This window comes from Rosa chinensis, chromosome 3 (assembly GCF_002994745.2).
Source record: "Rosa chinensis cultivar Old Blush chromosome 3, RchiOBHm-V2, whole genome shotgun sequence".
Classification (NCBI taxonomy): Eukaryota; Viridiplantae; Streptophyta; class Magnoliopsida; order Rosales; family Rosaceae; genus Rosa; species Rosa chinensis.
This window is the reverse complement of record NC_037090.1, coordinates 1,794,601-1,819,933: the sequence shown is the minus strand read 5'-3', so window position 1 is coordinate 1,819,933 and position 25,333 is coordinate 1,794,601. Positions and strand designations below refer to the sequence as shown.

The 25,333-nt window shown below is 36.6% G+C and overlaps 2 protein-coding genes and 1 pseudogene across 3 annotated transcripts; all 3 read right to left on the bottom strand.

The window, feature by feature from the left end:
- Positions 1–324: 324 nt before the first annotated feature.
- LOC112192781 (myosin-11) lies at positions 325–11,833 on the bottom strand. 2 transcript variants are annotated; one of them, XR_005808470.1, is made up of 38 exons: positions 11,556–11,833; positions 10,686–10,814; positions 10,403–10,546; positions 10,180–10,325; positions 9,936–10,092; positions 9,745–9,803; positions 9,314–9,473; positions 9,064–9,213; positions 8,830–8,966; positions 8,589–8,735; positions 8,336–8,437; positions 8,159–8,216; positions 7,955–8,056; positions 7,673–7,710; positions 7,314–7,440; positions 7,063–7,233; positions 6,780–6,911; positions 6,543–6,652; positions 6,358–6,418; positions 5,917–6,094; positions 5,520–5,725; positions 5,261–5,380; positions 4,678–4,776; positions 4,327–4,551; positions 3,710–3,849; positions 3,312–3,423; positions 3,191–3,235; positions 2,839–3,090; positions 2,601–2,756; positions 2,292–2,498; positions 2,057–2,197; positions 1,743–1,813; positions 1,538–1,637; positions 1,411–1,467; positions 1,241–1,297; positions 1,035–1,147; positions 846–928; positions 325–715 (listed from the first exon to the last, which is right to left on the bottom strand). XR_005808470.1 is itself a non-coding variant. In XM_024332653.2 (38 exons), the coding sequence occupies exons 1-38, from the start codon at positions 11,556–11,558 to the stop codon at positions 592–594; spliced, it is 4,587 nt and encodes a 1,528-aa protein (XP_024188421.2). In that variant the 5' UTR covers positions 11,559–11,833; the 3' UTR covers positions 325–591. The 2 variants fall into 2 exon arrangements, 1 of the variants encoding a protein (XP_024188421.2); XM_024332653.2 differs by having other exon boundaries at positions 1,067–1,147.
- Positions 11,834–12,360: 527 nt separating this feature from the next.
- On the bottom strand, positions 12,361–14,895 carry LOC112191479 (F-box protein At5g03970). Its single transcript, XM_024330828.1, has 2 exons — positions 14,781–14,895; positions 12,361–14,001 (listed from the first exon to the last, which is right to left on the bottom strand). Exon 2 carries the CDS (start codon positions 13,958–13,960, stop codon positions 12,641–12,643), a length of 1,320 nt encoding a protein of 439 aa, XP_024186596.1. The 5' UTR covers positions 13,961–14,001; positions 14,781–14,895; the 3' UTR covers positions 12,361–12,640.
- Positions 14,896–21,136: 6,241 nt separating this feature from the next.
- LOC112195286 lies at positions 21,137–23,582 on the bottom strand (annotated as a pseudogene).
- Positions 23,583–25,333: the final 1,751 nt, after the last annotated feature.

Here is a 25,333-nt window from a genome sequence, read left to right as displayed (position 1 = left end):
GGGCCGAATTATCTATATATGGTCCAAGCTATATTAAATCTAAGCTTGCTTAATATGTATGTGATAAATTAGGTGTGGGAGCCTTTGCTCTTTCCAATCCTGTTTTATTACCCTAAATAAAAAAAGCTTAGCTGTGTGTTTGTATGAAAACATTTGAATTGTACGCGACTTGAAATCTCTATCAGTAATTATATCGTAGCTCCTTAACACGTAAAATAATGTTACTAGCTTGTTGCAAACTTGCAAACATTTCTGTGGTATTGGGGAAATAATCCAAACTCAGAACTACAATCAAGTGAGAGAGCCGCATAGAGTGCATAATTCTTGGAAAAAGAGAATAATGAGCTATGTTTTTAATTTCTTTCCCTGATCGATCACTAAAATTAGCTACTTGTACAACACAAGACAGAAGAATATTCAACCTATACTGCTGGGGAGAAACGACATCCCACTATGTATCTCCATTGTAGTCAAAGAAGAAATTTTGGGGTAAAGCATGATGAACAATATACAACCCCATAATATCCATGAAAGAAGCAGCTGAATCTATTACTTGACAGCAAACATAGGGAGATATTGATAATAATTCTATCAATCTGCACGCGGCAACAAGAAACTAAAGCCTGAGTTTTCACGAATAAGTGGCGGTGGTTCAATGTCGGAAATGTCTATTTGTTCCATCGACTTTGATAAGTCATCAACTGAAAATGGAATGCTGCGGTATAAAATGATTATCAAAGGTTGGTGTCAGTTACTTAAGTAACAACAAAGAAAACTAACTGAAATAGGATATATAGGAGAAAGGCTAAGTCACAGTATGTAGCATATTTAAGACTTGTCATAACCTGGAATCGTCATCCAAGAGGAAAGAATTACTGACAGCATTGTTAGAATCTTCTGTCATCAACACTCTCATATTGGATATAACCTACAGCCAAATACAGTGAAAAAGGAAAGATTAGTAAGTTTGTGTATGAGGGTTTATCATCAGATTGTAATTTATATTACTGCCATGTGACGAAGATGACTCGAACCTAGTTGAGTAATGGCATCCATAGAAACTTACATCCGAGGACACGCTATGTGTGCCATATTTGTCATCCCAGTACATTGTACTGATACGATATAGCTGCTGTATACTGAGGACCTGTTAACAAATAAAGATGCGTTGTTTGAGAACTGGAGAGGAGGTTAATGGATTTGAATGTATCTACTTCTTCCTTGCTTACACATTACTTACTGGGCACAGGTCATGGCTTATTTCATCAAGTGTCTTTTTGGGTTTTTGATGTATTACCTGAAAAGAAAATGTAAAATTTCAGGGCTAGTACTTTGCCATTTATTGCTTTTCACCATTAGTGTTACCGGAAGTAGAAACAAATGGTATATAACATAAGATTTAAAACATACCAGGAATCCAATGGCTTGCCTAATATGCTTGAGTTCATCCCAAGCTGAACCTGCATACTGCATTTTCGTTTATTCAGTATAAGAGTTTATAATAAAATAAGGCACGGTAGAAAAAATTTCAGGGTACCTCATCTGTTGCTTTATAGCACCAATGCTCCAACTCAGCCAAACCAGCTTTTACATACTCCCCATTACTAAACGAACAGCACTCTCGTCGTAATAGAAGGCTACACGGAAATATAAATATATGAAGGATAATAACAAATAATTGTATTTGTATTAAACAGTATACCAATCAAGGGCAACCTCAACTATGAGTATAGACTTGATACCTGTTGAATAACTGAACATTGATGAAGGAGAATATCTGTGTGAACACCTTGCGGACTAAAAAAGGAGGTACCTGGAAAACGGAACAAAAAATGTGTGTGTGAGACTGTGTAAAAGAAGGTCCACTGGTTAAACATTTCACAAACCATGCACCTTTGAAATGAATTTGAGAGAAATCAAGCGAGTATGAATCTTAAACATTAATAAGAGTAATCTCCTTTTTGATGTTTATTCAACCCACAAAGGGAACAGTCAGCATAGATAAAACTAATCACAATTTATGTTAAGTAACAAAGGGGGAAAGAAGAGTACTGACATGATTTGCTTTTAACGTATTTAAGAAGTTTCCGAGACTCTTAACAATCCCTTGCCAGTGAGCAATCAAAGCTCTCTGGGCCTCGGTATTTGCAACTGATCGGGCTCCTTTAACCAAGCTCGCCCTTGATGTTCTTGGTGCCTGTTAAAGTTACAACTTCAACAATAGTTTTGACGAAGAAGTGGAAGCAGCATTGTATTTTTTTCTAGTCCATAGATGAAAATAGTAATGGCACCTGGATGCACAATCCAAGCAACGGTGAAATTTCTTTCTTCAAATTATCTCGAATCATCCCATAAATCTTTTCTACATATGCTGTGAGTTGCTGTTTAAAAAGCAAAGCTGGGTACTTGGCTTCAACTTGCCGTAAAGTGTCCACTCCACCACTCGATCCACCGTTGATTAAGGAAAGATTGACACCTTGTGGGCTTCCACGGAAACTCTAGAGAAAAAAGAAAAGAAAAAGGAAAAGTGTGAAACAACTGAGGAAAGAAAAATTCTTATGAATTGAAATATTGAATGTTGATGAGGGACTAGGAATTACTTGTGTCATCCTTCCAAATAAAGTAGCTGATGATGATCGACGTCGTTGCGGTGCCATTCCTGCAGCACCACTTGCTTTCAGTGTACGCTGGAGTAGTAATAGAAGTGTTGAGGCATTGGATAACCAATAGGCCAAGATATCATTGTTATCCTGGGTCTGAAATCCAAGTGGCAGTAAGTTAAAAGGTTTCTTTCTTTTAAAAAGAATAAACAAAAAATTAAGGATGCGAATTCCAAACCTCAATGGCATTGCCTATGGTCTGAATAATCCTATCAAAAATGCTTGTCCGCTCAACTTCAAATGATCTCCACTGCAAAAGGCATTTATATATGATGCAGGCAGCAATAGGCCTGTTCCCTGCAAAGCCTAGGTGTTGTGCAATGCATCGAATCAGCAGCTCTTGATTCTCCTGCTGTTTTTCATTTAGTGACTTCTGTGGCTTATCCTCCAATTCAGACTCCCTGTGGTTTATCGAAGCACTATGCAGATCCTGATCCATTTAATCCGAATTATCATGACAGAAATGTTAAGAAATAGTGTGCACAACATCATAGTGCCCCTTTTCTATACTTGAAGTTGAAGATACATACCATAGCTGCCTTTGCATCAGTCGGAATACCACTTTCAGCTGCCCTCTGTCAATCATCAAATAAGAAGGAAATCTTAACCATCTGAAAACTACAGTATTTCATTGTTCACATGTGAAAGTACCTGAATAATTGATCTGGACCGTCCAGAAAGGAACTTATTTGGTGCCATGGACACGGCTTGTTGGCGCAATACTTGATTTTCTGATTCTAAATTGGTAAGCTTCTCCTCTAGCCTAATGAATGAAGTTTAGATCTTCAGTCAACCATGTACTGCAAACTAGAAATGATAATTCATTTCTCTCAAATAAATAATTCTAAACAATAGGCTTCCCTAGCTTCCCATAGTGAAGAAATTCAGTTAGCTGGTTCATAGTGAAGCATTGAAACTAGTTGATGGGTTCATCATTATTAAGAGCATAACAGAAAATTTCTTTGATAAAAGATTTATGAGACCTACTCTACTGACATTTATCCAAGAAATGAGCATATAGTTTACCATGCCTCAAGATGTTATATTACCTGGTCATATTTTCCTGGAGCTGACTAACTTTTTTCTCAGTTTCTTCTAATTTCTTACGTCGTTCTTCACCAGATGTTTGAGCTTCATTGTATTTTCTTTCACAATCATCAGCTCTTTGTTTCTCTGAATCCAACGAAGCCTGGGAAGGTGCAGGTAGCAGAGAGCCAAGATAAAGATAACTATAATGATTATGATCTACTGCTATGCATATGAACAACAAATGACTACATTCTAGCATATTCTATCCTCCAATTTGATTCAAAATTATTTCGTATGCACTTTTATAAAATCTTTAACATCCTTGTTCCAGTATGCCAAGTAGCTGTTATGTAGCTTAGTATTATTAGGAGTTGGGGTTAGTTTAGGTGTTTCATTAGGTTTGTGTATTTAAGTACGAAAACATTGCAAACCTGAGTTATTGGTTTTATTAGAATTCAGCCGCTGCCTCTGTTTCTCTCCCTCTTCTCTTTGTTTTCATGTTCACAATAGTGACTAGTGAATACTGACTCTTATCACAAGTTATGCATAATGCTATGGCCATTAGAGAAAAGAGATATTATGCATGATATCATGTGAGACAGAATTGCAGGGCTGCTTATTGGGTTGAGCTTCATACCTTTAAACTCTCCACTTCTGCTGTTAGAGAATCAATTTTTTTGGTGTCCTCAACGACAACTTGGGTTTCTTGTACAACAGGAGTTGCCTCTTCAATAGCTTTCTTTGCAGCCTCCTCCCGTTCCTTGACAATTTTTGCATTTGCTTCTTCAACTTTATTCTGCATTTCTTGCAATGAGTTCTGCAATTTAGTTATCTCTTGTGCTTTTGCTTCTTCTAGGTCAGTCTGCAGGAAGGAAAAGTACTTTAGCATGTTGAAATCTTCATGAAAACCCCAAATTAGAATCTATGAGACTCATCGGCGGTGAAGGTACAGGTGGAAATCACATACACTGCAAGACAGAGAAATTACCCTTAAACGTTTTTCCAACTGTAGACGCCAAGTTAGTTCCTCCACTTGTTTTGTTAACTTGTCTTTTGCTTCTTTAAGAGCACCTGTTTCCCTTGCTTCCTGCAGAAAATTGCAGAAATTTTGGAGATAATGCGAATATCACAAATGAACAAAAGGGACATGAGCAAGAAGCATATTACAAATTCTATCTAGATAGAGAAAATATGCAAAAAAATATACTCATGGCAATGATCATTACATCCATTTGAATCATCAGTTGAACTAGACATACATATCTATGTAAAAGTAAAAGAGCTAATCTAATTCACTGTAGTCCATCCTGTCTTATTCAAATTTTTGCTTCTTAAAAGGCTTGTCTATAATGCTATCACCATTTTATAAATACCCATTATCTTGAAATCAAAGCATGTGATGTTGATATTCTTCTTCAGTTATGTAGCATATCCCAATACTGAAAAGGGCCTTAAATTTTCCTGTACGTAGGCACTGAAATTGATATATTCTTTTCCATTTGGCTACTGAACTATCAATTGATGATTATTTCACAAATATAGACATGTAGAGAGATAAATTTATTACTGACCATTTTGAGCTTCCTAAGTTCCTTCCTTGCAATTTTTGACCTCATTCGGCACTGTGCGACCACTGAACCCCTCTTGAGCCTCTTAAAGTATGAGGCAGCTTTATGGCATCTCCACACAGCCTGCAAGTTTTCATTTACTATAATTTAGTTTTTGCATGAAAGGAAACTTACTAATTACCACCCAAGTTGTTTCTTGATCACTCAAATTTCATGCAGAAAAAGATAAAACACATGCAAGTTGCAAGATTCTATATACAACCTGAAGAATGGTTGCTGCTTTAGCTTGCTTCCTAAATCTGAATTGATTACGAGCAGCCATTGCTCTTAAACCTGTTTGCAAGACAAGCCCTGAGAGATGGAGTTTTTTATAATTTGTTCTGGCGCGATATCTACGTATGTGCTTCTGAATCTTCTTAGCAGCTGCCTCTCTTTTCATGCCATCGAAGCGTTTGCAAGAGAGTCTTCCTACAAGTTATACCAAATATATTAAAAGAATCTGATTAGCCAGTTCGTAGGGTTCCAGAAATTTGTGCTAGATAGAAAGTAAAGGGAATAGGTTCATGTCCTTATGCTAATATACTCTATAAGAATTAAATATCACTGTCTGCAGTAATAGACCTGATTATTCTTGGTAATACATTTTTCATATGGCTCACCTCTACATATTGATTGCATAACTATGGTTGCCTCACGCAATGCAATAAACCGTTTCCGCGCATAATGAGTTCGTACACGTCGCTGGATAGTTTTTGCTGCACCACTAAGTACTTCGGTTCTTCGTGCATCTAACTCAGCCATCTGACCAGCTCTTAAGAATACCTTTGTTTTACCTATCTGCAATATAAAATTAAAAAGAAATGCTTAGTCTTTGATACACGTATATCATTCATCTATGCAACACACGTTTAGTGCATTCTCTAAGTCCATGTCCATTATGATCAATTACATTTCCATATAACTCCATGCTGCCATGTGCATGAGCGGTCTTAAGTTTGGGTAAAGCAAATGGCAGTTTGGAGACGATAGGACTAGGTGTAGAAATAATTCTACAATATAACAGCATGCTTCAAAGCTGCAAAGAAAACACCTCACTTTACCTGAAACCCTTGAAGACCCTTCTTTTCCAGAATTTTTTTGCACGCAACTTTTTCATCAACGCTGCTCATAGATAAAACAAGCCTTAGAAAGCAGATCCACCAAGTTCAATTACGAAGTTAAAATTATGAATCCACTACTTTTCTTCTTTGACTTGAACTTAAAAATCCAGAGATATTATACTTACTTTGCATCCAAGACCTCTGGGGCAAGAAGTCCAAATCGGTTGGTGAATTCAAAGAAAGGTTTTCGAGTAGGGTAACCAGCACAGCTAATTCGAATTGCTTCTAAAACACCCTACAAGGAAAAGTGTCAGTAGTTGAAAGAACATTAATAATAAATATAGAGGAGAAAATAAGACTGGATGCATTATGCTAGGCTTAAAGTATGAAATGGAAAAAGAAAAGAAACATTGTTTACTTACACCACAGCGCAGTTGCTGCATAATGTTTACGTTCTCAAATACAGCCGGTTTTAGAAGGTTGTTTGGTTTTACACATCTGATATAGTGAGGCTCCGTAGAGTTTAAAGTTTCCATTAGGCTTTGTAGTTGTAGCTGCACCAGGTAGAACATAAAGAATATGAGTCAACTTCTTGTTCCAGAAGATGGCATTGCAAAATATAGAAAGGAGCCACATGAGCTTATTTATAGTCAATTATCAAGGGTTATGTTTGACTTATACCCATCAAGACAGTAGAAACAATACCTTAAAACGAGAGCCAATTGAAGAAAACTTGGTAGATTTAGCTGTCTCTTCTCGAAGTGGAGGGAAAAGACCTGCCACAAAAGTACATTTGGAAACACCCAACAAGTCTTGATGTTCAGGAACCACATAGTCCTTGTTTTTGTCCAAAAATTGGTCAGACTGATAGAGCACCTGTAATGAAGCTTTTGGAAGGTAAATTACCAAATGAACAAGTATCTCAAAGAAGTTTCTTCTTTCATGATTAACTTTACCTCTCCAGCATAATGGGCGATGGTAAAATCTGTTCGAGAAAGTTTTGGCTTTATGAAGCGCTTATGAGCTTTAAATGTCTGATATAGCTTATTTGCAAATGTTTCATGGGTTGACTTTGGAAACATGCTGCAAATGCAAAAGTGTGCTAAGTTAGAATGAAGAATAGAAAAGGAAAAAGTTCAGTAATATCTGCCCATCTAGCTAAAACCTTCACAAGGAGGTTCCCAAAATTTAACACTTCAGCATTTCCAAACAAAAGAAATAACTAACAATGGAAGAATGAAACTTCAACGAAACAATTATAGGGTTCTTTTTAAGAAATAATGACAAAATTTCACCCATAGGAATAATAGCTTACCAAGCTTCATCGAGGAGAGCAACTATTCCTCCAGGTTTCTGTGAAAGGAAATATTATATGTAAACAACACTTGTCAGAAAAAATGTTGATCATCTATTTCATATAATTAAATACGAATATCCTTATATATAAACTGCATAAGAAAATTGAAAACCAATGTGTTCCCTATAAAAGTTATCTATCATCAAATCATGTTTGTCTACCAGGCAGTTCAAATTGACCTTTACAAATTAGTACATTTTAGTTCTGTTAATGAACTAAAGAGAAGAACTAGGTAATTACCTTTTCAATAAGATCCAAGACATCTTGATTATCGACAAATTCAATGTAGCTCCAATCAATCTCCTCTTTTGTGTACTCTTCTTGTTCCATTTTGAAAACGTGCTGAAAACATCACCCGCAGGAACTTAACTTTATAATATAGAGGAAAATTCTCAATTAAATATAAAATTGAGAAAGCAAAAGAGGTTTAGATCATCCCAATACCTGATTGAAATGTTGCTGCAATTTCTCATTTGTGAAGTTGATACAGAACTGCTCGAAACTGCACAGCATGAAAAGCTGAAAGTAAGTTGCAAAATACTGCCGACACATAAGGGGGGAGCTGAGTTCTGCATGTTATGCATGGACTGTATGAGTTGTACTATGTATATCAGCTGTTACCTGTTGTGCTTAAAACTTTCAAAACCGTAGATGTCAAGAACCCCAATCAAAGATTTTGAGTTAGCATCCTGTCCAATTGAAACATTAATTTTGTCCACCAACCTGTATAGGAGAAAAGAAATAGACGTCAGCTTCACATTAATACCAAATTTCTGTGTCTATTGCTTCTCAGAGTCAACCAGATGTTAATCTGATTTTTTTTTTTTGGGTGAAAGATGTTAATCTGATTGTATGTTGAATACAAGTGACTAACCAGTCAAACAGTCGAGAATATATTGTCTTTGCTAAACCATCACGGCTAATTGCTGCACTTTGAGGATCAAGACTTCTCTTGATAACTTCTTCAGGCGTTATCATGACACGCTTACACAATGCATCTTCTAATGCAGCAGCATCACACCTGAGATGATGTAGATATAGAAAATTATCAGAATATGAAAAGGAAACAATCTGAAATACCAATTAGGAGCCAAATATCATGAAAGAGTAGATACATGAGAAGCTCTGCGACCATCTTGAGATGGAATTTGGCTTGATCATCTTTTGGAATGGATGAATCAACTTCCTTTCCCTTAGCAAATACAACATTTCCAAGATGAAGAATTGCGGCAACTACTCTAAAAATTGCTTCCTGGGAGAGAGGGAGAGAGAGAGAGAGAGAGAGAGAGAGAATCAGATAGTCCTCTTTCTTGGTTCCATTTCCAAAAGCGTTTAAGAAGAAGCTATACCTGCTCCTTTGCACTTATTCCAACAATATCCATAGCTCTCCTTGTGGCAAGATAGTCATGGGCATCACTTACCCCGACTAGCTCATAGCAACGTGACTGGTTAAGATAGTGAAATGATTTAGGATTTCCCAATTTGTATTTCTCAATTTCCTGTCAACATCAAAAAATGTTAGGCAGAAGTTGTAAGAAAAGAAATAGGAAGTGATGCTTTGATAGTGTAATTGAAGTCATCATTGTAGCAGGAACTTACCTCTTGTGGTGCAGCACAAAGAAGGTAGAAGCAGTGGTAGTTGCGCTCAGGATCAGAAACTTGGCAAACACGAGACCGTTCCAGAAGGTAAGTTCTGATGGCTGCTCCAGAGATTCTTCCTTGCTTATCAAACTGGATTTCAACAAACTTACCAAACCGACTGCAACAGTATTAATTCAAAAAGATCATATCAGCAGAAGATAATAATTGACACAAGTAATTTATGTCAGCAAAACGATGGCTGAATCTAGGACCAATCTGGCACTAATATATAATAGCTTGATATAGTCTACTTTATTATGACTTGGCTACTAGTAAATAGGGAGACTCCACAAGACAGAATCTCGAGCCAAAGTTAATTGATACATTGGATGTCACAGGCAGAGAGAATAAACACCCAACTTCAATCCCCAAATGAAAAAGTATCTTACCTAGAATTGTTATTTCTAACAGTTTTAGCATTGCCAAATGCTTCAAGAACTGGATTTGACTGCACTCACGAGAGAAAAAATATATATAGAATTTGTATAAGAAGTTGATGGAACTTGATAAATAGAAAATGATATTGAGTAAATTGTTGCTTATTCTAATTGCCAAATGAAAGCTAGGATATAAATCATACTTCGAGAACTTGCTGTTCAACTGTCCGCCCTTCGGTTGCAGCCCGGCCACCCAGAAATGCAAGGTACCGCATGAGCATTTTTGTGGTCTCAGTTTTACCTGCTCCACTTTCACCACTGACCAGAATTGAATTGCTTTTTCCCTCATTAATCATTGCCCTGGTTTTGTTGAAAGCATTAAACTATAAAAGTTTGGTATATATGCATTGAACAATATGTACCATGTTAAATAGGAATAAGAGTAACCTGTATGCAACGTCAGCAACTGCAAAAACATGAGGACTTAGCTCTCCAAATGGTGCTCCCTTGTATTGTTGCATCATGTGACTATCATAGATATGGGGCAGTCTTTGGAATGGATTAATGGCAATAAGGATATTTCCAGTATACGTCTGTCATGATACCAATGCTATATTATATTACACTGAAACTTAGTAATTCTATTGAAATGAAGTGAACGGGAACGTACATAGATTTCATTAAGTTCGTATCTAGTTTTCAAATTCTCCAAAACTCCAGGCTCATGCAGATAAGATAGCTTTGTCATGTCATCAACTCCGCCAGCAGGAGCTTCCATGTCTTTTGGATATATTTTTGATAAGTTGGCAACCATCTTAATATCACCAAAAATTGAAACTCATTAGACTACAATAATCCAAGAATACAAGTCTCATAGAACAAATACTAGAATTAAATTTCTACATAAATAGTTCAGTTGCAGTTAACTGATAAAAGAGGCAAGAGCAATGCACCTTCTTCCCATTGCTACCCTGGATCTCAACTTCCTGTCCATTAATTTTTGTGACTTGTCCATCCGTCCAAGCCAATTCTGGGTCTTCGACCCAAACATGAGAGCCTACAATGATATTCACTGCTGTTCCCTGTTGATAAAGATACAGCACAAGGACTTTATAGTTTATACAGAACATTATATCAAATCTTTTTATAAATAACACAAACTTCATTCACAACCCTTTTTGAAGACTACTTTTGAATTCTTTTATATGAATTTTGGAAGGAAAGGAACTGCACATTTAATTTTTGAAGTGAAATTGGTCACCTAAACAAACTTAAGTGGCTGATTCCTCCAACAGTACATTTTCCTCCTCCATCTATTAATCTATGTCAATGATCAACAAGTGATAACTTCACCACAGTCATCGTAAACGTGCTCGTCTAGCTTGCTCAATGCTTAGTTTGAGCTGCCACAACCTTGTGCCTTGCGTAGGGCGAAAAAAACACAAGTGTTTCTTCTCCAGCTAAATTATTCAGGAAAATTCTAATTCACAAATGCTGGTGCTTCAGCAATCCTAAAGTAACATCTGAAACACATTTCCTAACAAAAGCAATTGTGTGCAAGGGACATGAATAGCCTTCGTCCTAAACTCTGCCAAACAATCGCTCCCCATTTTTGCATCACAAACTCTAACTTAATCAAAGGCTCGATCAGAAAACAAAACTTGATTCTACATTGATAACAAGTTCAAATTTGATAGAGGGCTTCATCAACTCTAACAGCCACTTGGACCCCGAAACTCATTTCGAAATGTAGATTTGGGGAACCTAGTTGAATCTACAAATTGGGTCAAATTATTACACATCCAACCAAAACATGCACATACCATTTTTAAGCTGGGAATCAAAAGCTCATCAAATCACTGAGGGCTTTCTTCATACACTCGGTCTGCTGAGAAGAGCTCCTCTCCACCACAGACCCACCATAACAGGAAACACACTTTTTTGAGCAAAAGCATCAAACTTTGGATCAAAACATTAAAGGGGCGCCAGAAAGGTTGAAACTTGGCATCAAAGTGAAGGCGAAAACTGGTTTTGGGGTGGAAAGAGAAACAGAGATTTTGGTTGATCGGCGAGTTAGGGAAGTTTTGTTTGTGTGTTTTTTGTGTGTGGGAAGTGAATGTGGATCGAATGGCTTGTGGGAGTGACATTCTTCACAAGGCCCTGTGTTCTCGGTTGTCTTCCCTCTCGTTTCGCGCCAATTAGTGGCTACTAACCAAGTCTTCTCTGTCTTTTCTTAACGGTATGTCTGTGATGTCATAGTGTTATGGTTCTGGAGGGATGTCCTGATCTTGTGTGGGTGAGTCTATTGTAAGACTGTGCAACTCGTCGTTTTCACTGTAGGAGTGTTGTGATCATGGTCCACATATTATTTTTCTTCTGCTAGAGAAACTTGGTCATTTTGATATTTCGATACATTTTTGGTTTATTTTAGATTTTGCAACGATGAAGCGTTAATAAATTTCGGGGTTCTAGAAGGAGTGCAGGATGATTATTTGGGAATGCGAATAACAACTGCCTTATTTTTTGGTGATGCAGTTTCGAGTTGAAAAACAGAGGAGGCTAACTGAAGAAACAAGAACTAGGTACAACATTGGTGTAAAGATCAACAAGCATTTTTAAAATGATGGCTAAGAGAACAAATATAAGTGTGCAGTTTACTGAATATCTGTTGAAAGACTGAAACCCCAGTGCCCTAGAAAACTTTACAGACAGATCAGAGCTGAAAGAGAATTCCATCTCAGCATACTAGCAACATTCATGTTCTCATGACACAAAACTAAACGAAACATAGATCACATGACTAGAGAAGTTTACAAATTCTCCACAGATTCATGGTTTCATGAAACAAGCTAAACTAAAGCCAGGTCGCAGTTAGGGATCACATGAGTTAGCTAAGATGTTTACATATTCACCAGGAAGGCCAAGCAGGTGCCGCAGTTTCATCGCCTGAAGAAGGCCAAGAAGAAGTTGCCGCCTTTTCATGGCATAAAGAAGATCGTGGCCAAGAAGGTCGAAAGTACGGCACCACTTTGCTGAAATCCCATTGGATAAGAGAGCTAGGACCGTGATATCGAATCACCTTCAACATTTGGCTTTCAATGTGCAAGAGAAGTATGTTTTGTCCAGATCTTATGAAGACATATTCAGAATTCTGAGGAAGGAATGACAATATTTGCGCTTCTTTAGTCTGCCTGCAAAAGCTTGGATTTCTCTTCCACATTGATTTGAAACTTAGTCTGTATCTGAACTTCCACTTGCGATTTGATTGCGCATTGCTTGTGGTAATAGATGAGATACTATCTTGTTCCTTCTCAAGAACCCATATCTCCATGCCTGACTTGCTGCTCTGACCATACTGCAATAGCCCATCTGAGGACTCCCCAAGAACAAACTCATCATAATCCTGCGAAATCTTCCCATCAGGTAATTTAAGCAAAACTATACGCGTGTTTCCAACACGTGGGTCATAAATGGCTAAACTTTCCTTAATGGCTATCTTTCCCTGTGTCGCATACCAGTATACTACACCATTGATCACAGTAGCCACTGTCCAGGGGCGCAAGGAAAAATTTGAAGAGCAAGTGAGCGTGAAATGCTTCCATGTACCAGTCACTGAAGAGAAAGTCTCGATGGAGACAGTGTTAACCTCACGTTTGCATTCACAATTCGCACGAATAACCTTGTAGTGAAGAATGTCATTGAAATAGTCCTCAGCGATGAATGCCATACACAAGCGTTTGTAGAAACGCTGAGGTTGAGGAAGTTGGAATAGCACTTTGCTGATTGGGTTCCAGACAGAATAAGTCAATGGGTGGCGGCCACAAAGAAGAAGCCCATTGGCAGAGTCGATGAAATAACCAAGCTGTTTGCAGTTCCCAGAAGACATCAAATCATTGCATACATCATCACCTTCCTCACAAGCTGTCAATAACTGAAGTGAAGGCTCAGACTTGGGTCGGCGCATCCCATCTTTAGGTCTGCAAAGGTACAGCTGGTTGCAGACAAAGAAACCCAGAAGATGAAAGTTCACTCTACATCTAGCATGATAATCAGATCGAAAAGAAGAACTACATATCACACGAAGCCACCTCTTTGACACAAGTATCAATCTGAATACAAATTTCTCTGGCAGCCGAAGAAGTATCTCATTTATGATGTCATCGCAGGTCAATGCAGCATGAACATCACTTTCCAACATCTTTTCCTTCTTTTTTTCTTGTCGACTCATATCACCCTGCTGAGGGCATACTCCACTGTATAAGTACAGATCTACTTATGATATGTAGAAAATCAACTAGTTTAGTAAATCTCCTCAATTGACATAAAAAACACAAATCCACCAGTTGTCCATGGTTCAAAAAGATTCAAAATAATTCATGTCCACTTCACACTGGTAAGCAAAGTGTTTAAATATCACTATAACAGCATAAATTATACACACTTCAATCGTCTTGCTCAAGCAATCTTTCTTCATAATCTGGTAAGCAATGTGTGACAAAAAGCATTCTCAACTCTATATTTAGATGTACATTTTGTACTTTTGAAATTTTGCACTCTATGTAAATAAAATGCAGTCTCAAAATACAATAAGGATTCTGAAGAAATCAACACCATGAATCAATAAAATAAATTGCAAAAATGCCCTTCACAATTTCTAAAGAAACAAATCCAAGCTCCAAACCCTTTCTAAACTGAACAGCTTATATCCATAAAACCCAGTAGTTGATCATAATCTGGCCAACCATTGACAAATAAAAAGTCCTTAATAATAAAAGACCAAAACTTTCCTCAGCAAAACCCAACCTAGATACCTTTGACACCTTAAATTTTACAACTTTAACAAGTTGCCTGATCCCAGCACAACAGATAACATAAGACCCACAATGTAATTTTATTGTCTGATTCAACACATGCAAAGGAAAAACTGTAATTGCAAACCCATCTACCATCTTTCACCATTTCATCAGATTAAGCAAAAGAAAACGAGGGTACAGTACAGAAGACTAAAGCATTTACAGATACAAAGAAGAAAGCATCAGAGAGAGAACCTGTCAGCCCTGAGAGAATGTGGAGACTAGAAGAAAGTGAACCAGTGTTGACTGATGAGCTTGGGCATAGTAAGGTTTTGCAGTAGGAGCTTTTAAGGTTTGGGAAAGTGAAGGAATTCACATCGTTGGTGTCGAACTATGTGGCTCTATCGCCTTTTTAAACGTGTCGAGTGATGTTGCTTTGGGCCTTTTTTTTATTCTTTTCAATATTCACACTAATCTCACGAAATTTGTTGGATGAAAAGAATATAGTTGGACTAAGATAGTTGATGGCTATGATCAAAATTAAAAATATCTAAATCACATACACAAATGTAGTCATTATCTCAAATTATGGGAATTATTTATAATCTGACCATTTTTTTTAACTACATTTGGTAGTGAATAGCGTTCTTTGACTAGCATTTGCATGTTTAATATGGTTAACTATGGTGCGTTCATCTAATTCATTTAGTTAACGAAAGTCAAAAAAACTTTATATGCTTTCATCTCTGTTCTTGATTGATTTATTTCATCTACATGTTTTGATCCGTGATTTATGTTCAAATTACTTGATTTCGTGTTAATGATTGTTAACTTCATCTCTACTATCTCCATTCACCTTATTCTATCTTGATTCATGGTTTAATCGATCACTTAGGTTATATAGTTAGATGTAAATACAAACTCTTTTAAATCCCCCATTATCTTGTAACTTTTGTAAATTTATATATACACACATACTTTGTTTTATTTTTGTCTTTATTTTGTTTTATACTTTGTGAATAATACGTATTTGTTTAACGTTTTTTACAATAATGCCAAAAAAAAAGAATCCTGAATTCCTGATCTCACTATAACATCCTGATCTCTATATCTTGTCCAAAAAAAAAGAATTCTGATCTCATATAACTACTTCTATACATTTCGAATTATAATCTCAGCAATATCTATGAATACATCCAGATAAGATCTTCAATCAAAAATTGAAATTCCATCTTGGATCAAAAATTGAAATCATCATCGGCTTCAGTATCAATGTACTCATTGTACTCATCCTCATTTGCAGCATCGTCAATGCACTCGATCTCTATATCTTCATCTCCAGAGTCACCATCAGTTGTTTCATCAGGTACTACTTCATCAGCTTCAAGCAAAGGTACTGCTTCATTAAGTGCAGGTTCCAACAAAAAAATCCCTAATTGATCCAGAGAGAGCAAGGTGGGCTGGATAACAAAAGCACTTTCGATAGCCACATAAGATTTATCTAGAGTTTCAGTGATCTTAGACCAACTGACCTGGGTTGAACCATCTCGAATGATCCCTAATCGGCCTCTATGTAGAATTATCAGATGCTCTGCATGACCATATATTTCACACCTTAGAATTCTTGTAGACAGAGTGGCATCAGTCCAGATAACTTTATTTTTCTCCCATGATTCATTCACACCATAATGGGACATGGTGTAGACCTCAGTAGTAAATCGACACTTAACCAATACAGTGAGACAGTTGGCTAAAGTTCCAAGAGCAACAACCCTATCTGGATCCTGCCTATCCAATATAAACATCCATTAAGATATGCTCCATCACGAGGAATATCATCCCATACTTTTCTGCTGGTGTTGGTTTTTCATGTCTTAGATGTCCTCCAACTATTAGTCCCAATGGTCAGTATGGATTGCTGGCTCTCAGAAAACACAGCAACTTTATAGAGTCCTTCAACGTACCCAAAACCATGCATTGTAACTTCAAACTCCATTGAGTTGTAGGGAAGTATTGAGACTCACTTGTAGTAGGATTGTATATCATATAGTCAAGAAGAGACTTCTTAAGATCCCATACATATAGACAAAGGATTCATTTTCACATGAAAATCAAATGGTGAGAGAGCTATATTTATTATCAAACCAATATTAGACATTTTCACATGAAATTCAAATGGTGAATAAGAGATTAGACCATCTAGAGTCTTACTTTCTTGAAATGATGCATGGAAGGTTATGTATGAGGGATTTGTGGTGCGCGTTCTTTTGGGGCCTATGGTTGATACGCTCAATATGAGTGTCCAACTTAAACCATATAGACACTTGTAGTATATGATTAGTAGGAAATGTTCTAAGTCGGAGATTGAGGGTACTCCTGTAAATCACATCAGAATGTCAAAATTTATATATGAACATATTATTTACGAAAATAATGAGACAAGGGGGGTTTAAAGAGTTTGTACTATATTCTAACCTAATGATCGATCAATCAAACCAAGAATCAAGATAGAGATAGATGAATGGAAAAAAGTAGAGATATAATTAACTACCATTAACATGCTAAGCAGATTATCAAACACAAATCACGAATCAAAATATATCATAAAAGAAATCAATCAAGAATAGAGATGAACGCATACAAATCCTTATTACTTCCTTTAAGTTATTTAACCTATTGAACGCACATAACCTAAAATCATTCTAATGCATGTGATATCAAAACACTTAGTGACCGCACATAAGCAAGTTTATTCAATGGATGCATATGGAAATTTGATTGATTTAACCAAAACACATAAGTTGGAACGTCAATCATATCCTACATGTAAAACTCATTGTTGATTTACTTTAGTTCAAAAGTTTTATACTTAATAATTAAGAACCCAGAACGTTGCTCATCTTAATCTAGGAACAATTATATGCTCATAATTCTAAGTTGCGCACCAAAGAATATAAAACATATAAAAAATAAATTGAAGCACAAAACTAACAATCAATCCATGATATGATAAAATCGCAATTCATATATTGAAAACCTAAAATGTCACATGCTTCATGGTAGTTGAAAATCAATCTTTAACATCCAAACTTTAATCTCACAAGAATTCGAAACATCCAATTAAACAAAACAAAAATCTGTTTTGAATTACAAGAAAAGAAAACTGAAATCAAAGTAAAGATGGTATGGTCACACTTTTGAATATCTCAAGAACGCAAATCAAAGTAAAATAGAACAAGATACATTGTAGCTAGCTAGCTAGGACTTTCTATTAATAGCAAATTCATTTCTACTAAATAAAAAAGCATTAGTTACATTATGTTTATGGCTATAGTATGATGATTATTTGCAGCGTAGTTACCTTAAATTTTTGATTAATTTTCTTTCAAATTTTCTCAAAATCATAACTAAAAGTCTGAGCAATAGAAGGAAAACAACTTACAACTCAACATGTGCATTATTTGTTGCATTTCTTACGTCTGTTCTGCCTCCTTCTTATTTGTAATTTTCTTTAATTTCATTAAATAAATTTCACTCGTTTGATCGAGTTTCTAAAAAAAAACGTACATGTGGGTCACAAAAGAGGGCTGGGCGGTGGAATCTTTGTTAACTCTTTGTTTTTTTATTTTTTAATGTTTTTTTTACAGTCGAAATCTTTGTTAACTTTCAAATGCCATTAAATTCATGAGTTTAAAAACACTGATAATCAGCTGTATTTGCATTCATGGATACAAAGTCAGATTGGTTGGAGCTGCAGTAATTTGTTACATCTTATGTCGTTAATTAATCTCAATCGCAACCAAGGTGTAACGCACCATCAGTCCGCGGGCTCCATTAACATTATCACCATTCTGTGATGAAGCTAGAGTTGGTGGATTAAAAAACCAAAAACGTAAAAGTTGCCCCAATGCAAGATGTTTCAGAAGAATATAGACACTGGTGTATTGTAATAATTAAATATAAACAAAAACTATGATTAGAACTCCATAATGGCAGTGGTAGCAAAGCGATTAGTCTTGTACAGTTCTCTAAATTTTAGCTTCTTATGAGGGACAATAACTTATGCTCTTAGTTGTAGACAGTACAAGGACCAAAAATATTCTTACATATATAAACTAGGTTAAGTCTTAAATCCCTGCCATAAGGAAGTTCAAATTAACTCAACCTCATCTCTAAGAACCTTAATTCATCATATCTTATATGATTATCTATATAAGTTTCTGTTAAATGAATTTCTACTACTAATTAATCGAGTAATGATAGATGCAGTAGATCATTCGCTTACTAGAAGTGAGTATATATTAATTATGGGCAATGATATAGGGCCTCAATGAGGCCTAAGATTTGTGGCCTCAAATCCTAGGTGTCATGCCATGTAAGCAAATATAAATTTTATTTTTAATTTCACATAATATATCTTGCCACATCATGTTATTGCAACACCAACTCTACCCTTTTATACTTCATTTTAGATGTTAGGGGGTGAATTACTTACAATAATGAATTTAATTAGGTGACGAAAAAAAAGATAAGCTATTAATTATGTATTAATTTAAGAGATATGTCTACAAATTCTTTGACCAATATTTTTCTTAATTTAATTTAATTCTTTCCTATAATTTTTCTTTCCAAATAGTATTAATATATTGATTTAGGTGTCAAGAAATAGGCATTAACTTTTCTTTCCAAACATTGATTAATTTCATCCAAAAAACTAGCATTAATAAATTGATTTTGGAAAATACATATGTCTAAATTAAGAGGTAAGAAAAAATTTCATGTTAGTAGCAGCCATTAATTATCATCTACAATCTAAATATATGGGGGAAAAATAAAAAAAATAATAAACTCAAATATTACATTTAAACCCCAGCTACATAAAGAGAAGAAATGAACAAAAGAATATATATATAATCGTATGAATATGTATTTTTCACACTATATATATTTTCAAAATTTACAAGAATCCAACAAAGGTTGAATTCATATACATGTGTTAAGCAAATCTATTGTGATCGAATGTATGTGTAAATCCATTGACTGAATTACATGAAAATTTTCTATTCTTGATTGGAGAAAAAAATTGTTATTGAAATCTAAGCATGAGTATAATGAAAAGAAAAAATGCAAAAAAAAAAACTAAAATATTTTTTAGAAAGCCAAAATAACATAGTAATTAGATTTTGGAAGGATAAAATGGTATTTTTCTCAAGAGTTACATAGCATGATTTGACAAATAGTTGATGTGTGTAGGTGACATGGCATGACACCTAAGATTGAGGCCATAAATCTTAGGCCTCACTGAGGCCACAAATCATTTTATCTACATATTTAAGTCCGCATTATCTTACAACTTCAGTATAATTGAATGTTAATCACTTCATGCCAAGTCCACATTATCTTACAACGTAGAACACTAATTTGATTAATTTTTAACCTGTCCCATGGAATTCACCATCTTAGGGAGTATTAATAATACATCTTAGGGATCTAATTCGATTTATATATGCCTGTTGTGATCAAACACTTCTTGGCATTTGAAAGGCATCCAATAAGGGAAAGAGTATAGTTCTTGAATACATTTTTAGCTTCCTTTGTAGTCATTCGAGAACCCAAGCAAATTAGAAACACAAAGTGACATTAGAAAAGTTCGTATCATTTTGGGCATACAGAAAAGACCTTGTACCTAGCTAAGATGGGGACTGAGCTCTTTTCAAAAAAAAAAAAAAAAACCTTGATTTTTCGATTGAGATAGAAAAGACCTTGTTGAAATGGGACAGTATTTCCGTTTCCTAGCTAGATTGGTCTGAAGATATGGGTCCTTCAAAACTTACAACTGATCTCTTTGCTGCAAATTAACCTCCACATATCATCGGTGGTGTTTGATCAGATCAGAATTAATTGAAGCTAGAAAACTTGGGGTGTCAAATATGTTGCTATGAGTCTGACACCATGCTATTCGATTATGGGTGGAGATATATCTGGGATGATTCACAGGATACGTCTGTCATGATACCAATGCTATATTATATTACACTGAAACTTAGTACGTACTAAATTAACAACATGCAAATGACGCATGTCGTGGTATACAATTTTCCACAACACACATTGTTTGCCCGTTGTGAAAAACTGTAAGCAACAACGAGCATTTATAATATGTTGTAAATATGATGTTGTCATAGACCATTTTTCTTGTAGTGAGTGATTCTATTGAAATGAAGGGACTCCACATATTGTTTTTCTTCTGCTAGAGAAACTTGGTCACTTTGATATTTCGATACATTTTTGATTTATTTTCGATTTGTTAGGGGTGAGAGGTGAAGGGTTAGATTTTGCAACGATGAAGCATTAATAAATTTCGGTGTTCGGGAAGGAGTGCAAGATGACTTTTTGGGAATGCGAATAACAACTGCCTTATGTTTTGGTGGTGCAGTTTCGAGTTGAGAAACAGAGGAGACTAACTGAAGAAACAAGAACTAGGTACAACATAGTTCCCTGATTAAAATGATGGCCAAGAGACTAAAGAAGGCTGGGCAGAGCAAGCATATATAAGAAGATAAAAGCGTGCAGTCTACTTAATATCTGTTGAAAGACTGAAACCCCAGTGCCATAGAAAATACGAGAAAACTTTACAGACAGATCACAGCTGAACGAGAATACTAGCAACATTCATGTTCTCATGACACAAAACTGAACAAAATCTACATCACATGCCTAGAGAAGTTTACAAAGTCTCCACAGATTCATGGTTTCATGACACAAAACTAAACTAAAGCTAGGTCACAGTTAGGGATCACATGAGTCAGCTAAGATGTTTACATATTCACCAGGAAGGCCAAGCAGGTGCCACAGTTTCATCGCCTGAAGAAGGCCAAGAAGAAGTTGCCGCCTTTTCACGGCATAAAGAAGATCGTGGCCAAGAAAGCGAAAGTAAGGCACCATTTTACTGAAATCCCATTGGATAGGAGAGCTAGGACAGTGATATTGAATCACCTTCAACATTTGGCTTTCAATGTTCAAGAGAAGTATGTTTTGTCCAGATCTTATGAAGACATATTCAGAATTCTGAGGAAGAATGACAATATTTGAGCTTCTTTAGTCTGCCTGCAAAAGCTTGGATTTTTCTTCTACATTGATTTGAAACTTAGTCTGTATCTAAAATTCCACTTGCGATTTGATGCACATTGCTTGTGGTAATAGATGAGATACTATCTTGTTCCTTCTCAAGAACCCATATCTCCATGCCTGACTTGCTGCTCTGACCATACTGCAATAGCCCATCAGAGGACTCCCCCAGAACAAACTCATCATAATCCTGCGAAATCTTCCCATCAGGTAATTTAAGCAAAACTATACACGTGTTTCCAATACGTGGGTCATAAATGGTTAAACTTTCCTTAATGGCTATCTTTCCCTGTGTCGCATACCAGTATACTACACCATTGATCACAGTAGCCACTGTCCAGGGGCGCAAGGAAAAATTTGAAGAGCAAGTGAGCGTGAAATGCTTCCATGTACCAGTCACTGAAGAGAAAGTCTCGATGGAGACAGTGTTAACCTCACGTTTGCACACAATTTGCACGAATAACCTTGTAGTGAAGAATGTCATTGAAATAGTCCTCAGCGATGAATGCCATACACAAGCGTTTGTAGAAACGCTGAGGTTGAGGAAGTTGGAATAGCACTTTGTTGATTGGGTTCCAGACAGAATAAGTCAATGGGTGGCGGCCACAGAGAAGAAGCCCATTGGCAGAGTCAATGAAATAACCAAGCTGTTTGCAGTTCCCAGAAGACATCAAATCATTGCATACATCATCACCTTCCTCACAAGCTCTCAATAACTGAAGTGCAGGCTCAGATTTGGGTCGGCGCATCCCATCTTTACGTCTGCAAAGGTACAGCTGGTTGCAGACAAAGAAACCCAAAAGATGAAAGTTCACTCTCCATCTAGCATGATAATCAGATCGAAAAGAAGAGCTACATATCACACGAAGCCACCTCTTTGACACAAGTATGAATCCGAAAATAAATTTATCTGGCAGCCGAAGAAGTATCTCATTTAGGATGTCGTCGCAGGTCAATGCAGCATGAACATCATTTTCCAATATCTTTTCCTTCTTTTTCTCTTGTCGACTCATATCACCCTGCTGAGGGCATACTCCACTGTATAAGTACAGTTCTACTTATGATATGTAGAAAATCAACTAGTTTAGTAAAACTCCTCAATCGACATAAAAGACACAAATCCACCGGTTGTCCATGGTTCAAAAAGATTCAAAATAACTCGTGTCCACTTCACTGATAAGCAAAGTGTTTAAATATTACTGTAACAGCATAAATTATACACACTTCAATTGTCTTGCCCAAGCAGTATTTATTCATAATCTGGTAAGCCATGTATGACAAAAAGCATTCTCAACTCTATATTTAGATGTACATTTTGTATTTTTGAAGTTTGTACTCTGTGGAAATAAATTGCAGTCTCAAAATGCAAGAAGGATTCCCAAGAAATCAACACCATGAATCAATTTGATAAACTGACAAAATACCCTTCACAATCTCTAAAGGAAAAAATCCAAGTTCCAAACTTTTTCTAAACTGAACAGCTTATTACCATGAAACCCATTAATTGTTCATAATCTGGCCAACCATTGACATTGTACAAAGTCCTTAATAAGAAAAGACCAAAACTTTCCTCAGCAAAAGCCAACCTAGAAACCTATGACACCTTAAATTTTGCATCATTAACAAGTTGCCCTGATCCCAGCACAACGGATAATATAAGACCCACAATGTAATTTTATTGTCTGATTCAACACCAAAGGAAAAACTGTAATTGCAAACCCATCTGCCATCTTTGACCATTTCATCAAATTAAGCCAAACAAAATAAAACGAGGGTACAGTACAGAAGACTAAAGCATTTACAGATACAAAGAAGAGAGCATGAGAGAGAGAACCTGTCAGCCTGAAAGAATGTGAAGACTAGAAGAAAGTGAACCAGTGTTGACTGGTGAGGTTTTGCAGTAGAAGCCCTTCAACGTTTGCGAGAGTGGAGTTCACATCGTGATGTCGAACTATGTGGCTCTATCGCCTTTATAAAGGTGTCGAGTGATGTTGTTTTGGGCTTTTTTCTATTCTTGGGTCCTTAACCCAGCCCAAAATTAGTCCAAGATATCCCCACTTACCCCATTAACTGTTTTTTATTCTCACTTACACAAATTAAAGTGAAATGATAATTTTGCCCTCAACTTAATTACAAAACATTCATACCTCTCTCTCTCTCTCGCCAAGATATCAACGCCGAAGCTAAATTCCGTCGTCTCCGAAATCTCTTCGTCTACCACAAAGTCATCTCCAAACTGCTTCTCCAAACGTCGTCTCCAAATGGATTGCAGTCAGAACACTTGTCGTCGTTGTGGTCTTCTAGAACCAGTGATTCCGGTTTCGGATGTCGTCGTACCAGAAGTGGAAGACGGTCCGGCGAGTTGGAGCGTATCCAGGAATCATAGTCGCGGTCGTTCAAAATCTCTCTCTCTGTGTAGAATAGCTGTCTTAGCCCGCTTCTGGCCAATCTGTCTCTCTCTCTCTCTCTCTCTCTCTCTGTGCAGAATAGCTGTCTTAGCCCGCTTCTGGCCAATCTCTCTCTCTCTGTCTCTCTCTCTCTCTGTCTCTCTCTCTCTCTCTCTCTCTCTCTTCAACCTCCGCCTCGACCCTTCCTTCATCATGATTTAATCCGGCATCATGATGTTGGACGACATTGCGGCGACGGCGTCCACGTAGGCGGCATCATGATCGGCCGGTCACCACATCTTCTCACCTCCATCTAATTCAATCCGGAATTGAATACTATTTTGGGTTCGATGGGATTTGAAAGTGAAACCCAGATTCTATATTCAGTCTTTGCTTTTTTTTTTCCCTCTATTGATTGACCAAAAATTGTCTCTAAGTAGCATTGAATTTTGCTCTCTCTTTCAAATTTCCACTATTCATCATCTCGAATTCTTTGAATCTGCTTTGGTTTTGGAGAAAGTGGGTAGATGACGGTGGGCAAGGCCCCCTTTTCTTGGTGACATAGGGGCAAGGCCCAAAAGGACAAAAAAGAAATTGAGTATTGTTTTAGAGAAACAGAAATTGAGAGGAAATCGCTGTGTATTCTCATTGATAATAGGGGTCTCTTTATATAGAGGCTTATAAGGCATAGAGTTCGAATCATACAAGGAAAGATAATCTCTAGATTCTTCTAATTAAACCCTATTACCACTAGGTCAAGCAACCTAGAGTTTGGGCCAGACACACAATTAGAGATTTACTTGAACACTCCCCCTTGTGTCGCCCAAACGTGGTGCTTCTCTCGTTGCCTCGTTAAAAACCTTGTAGAGTAACAAAAACCCAGTGGGACAAAAATAACCTCGGTCGAAGGGGGAAAAGAGCACAACACACCGTTCACGCTTCGAGACGAACATGTAGACATCTCCCCCTGATGTCTGCGTCTCTCCTTGATGACTATGATCATGGGAGTTCGGATAATTTCCGCAAGCCAATTATTGCCACATGTTTCTCGAAAGTAGAATTTAGGCAATGACTTAGTGAATAAGTCTGCCATACTGTCCTCAGATTGAATCTAGTTCAAATTGATCTTGAGAAGAGTCTTTTGTTGCTGATTATCCTTGGTGTTGTCGCTTTTGATGTACCATTTACTTCATTTGTTTAAAACAAAGAGCATTATCCTAAATGCTCGTAGGCTCATCCGTAGTAGGCTTCAAATCACAATTGTTCGAACATGAGTAATTATGGATCTAATCC

Coding starts and splice junctions, on each gene's coding strand:
- LOC112192781 (XM_024332653.2), bottom strand. Junction 8,438..8,588: donor TATTCTCGACTGTTTGACTG/GTTAGTCACTTG, acceptor TCTCCTATACAG/GTTGGTGGACAAAATTAATG. Junction 6,419..6,542: donor CCAGAGGTCTTGGATGCAAA/GTAAGTATAATA, acceptor ATCTATGAGCAG/CGTTGATGAAAAAGTTGCGT.
- LOC112191479 (XM_024330828.1), bottom strand. CDS start 13,960: ATGAGTCGACAAGAAAAAAAGAAGGAAAAGATGTTGGAAAGTGATGTT.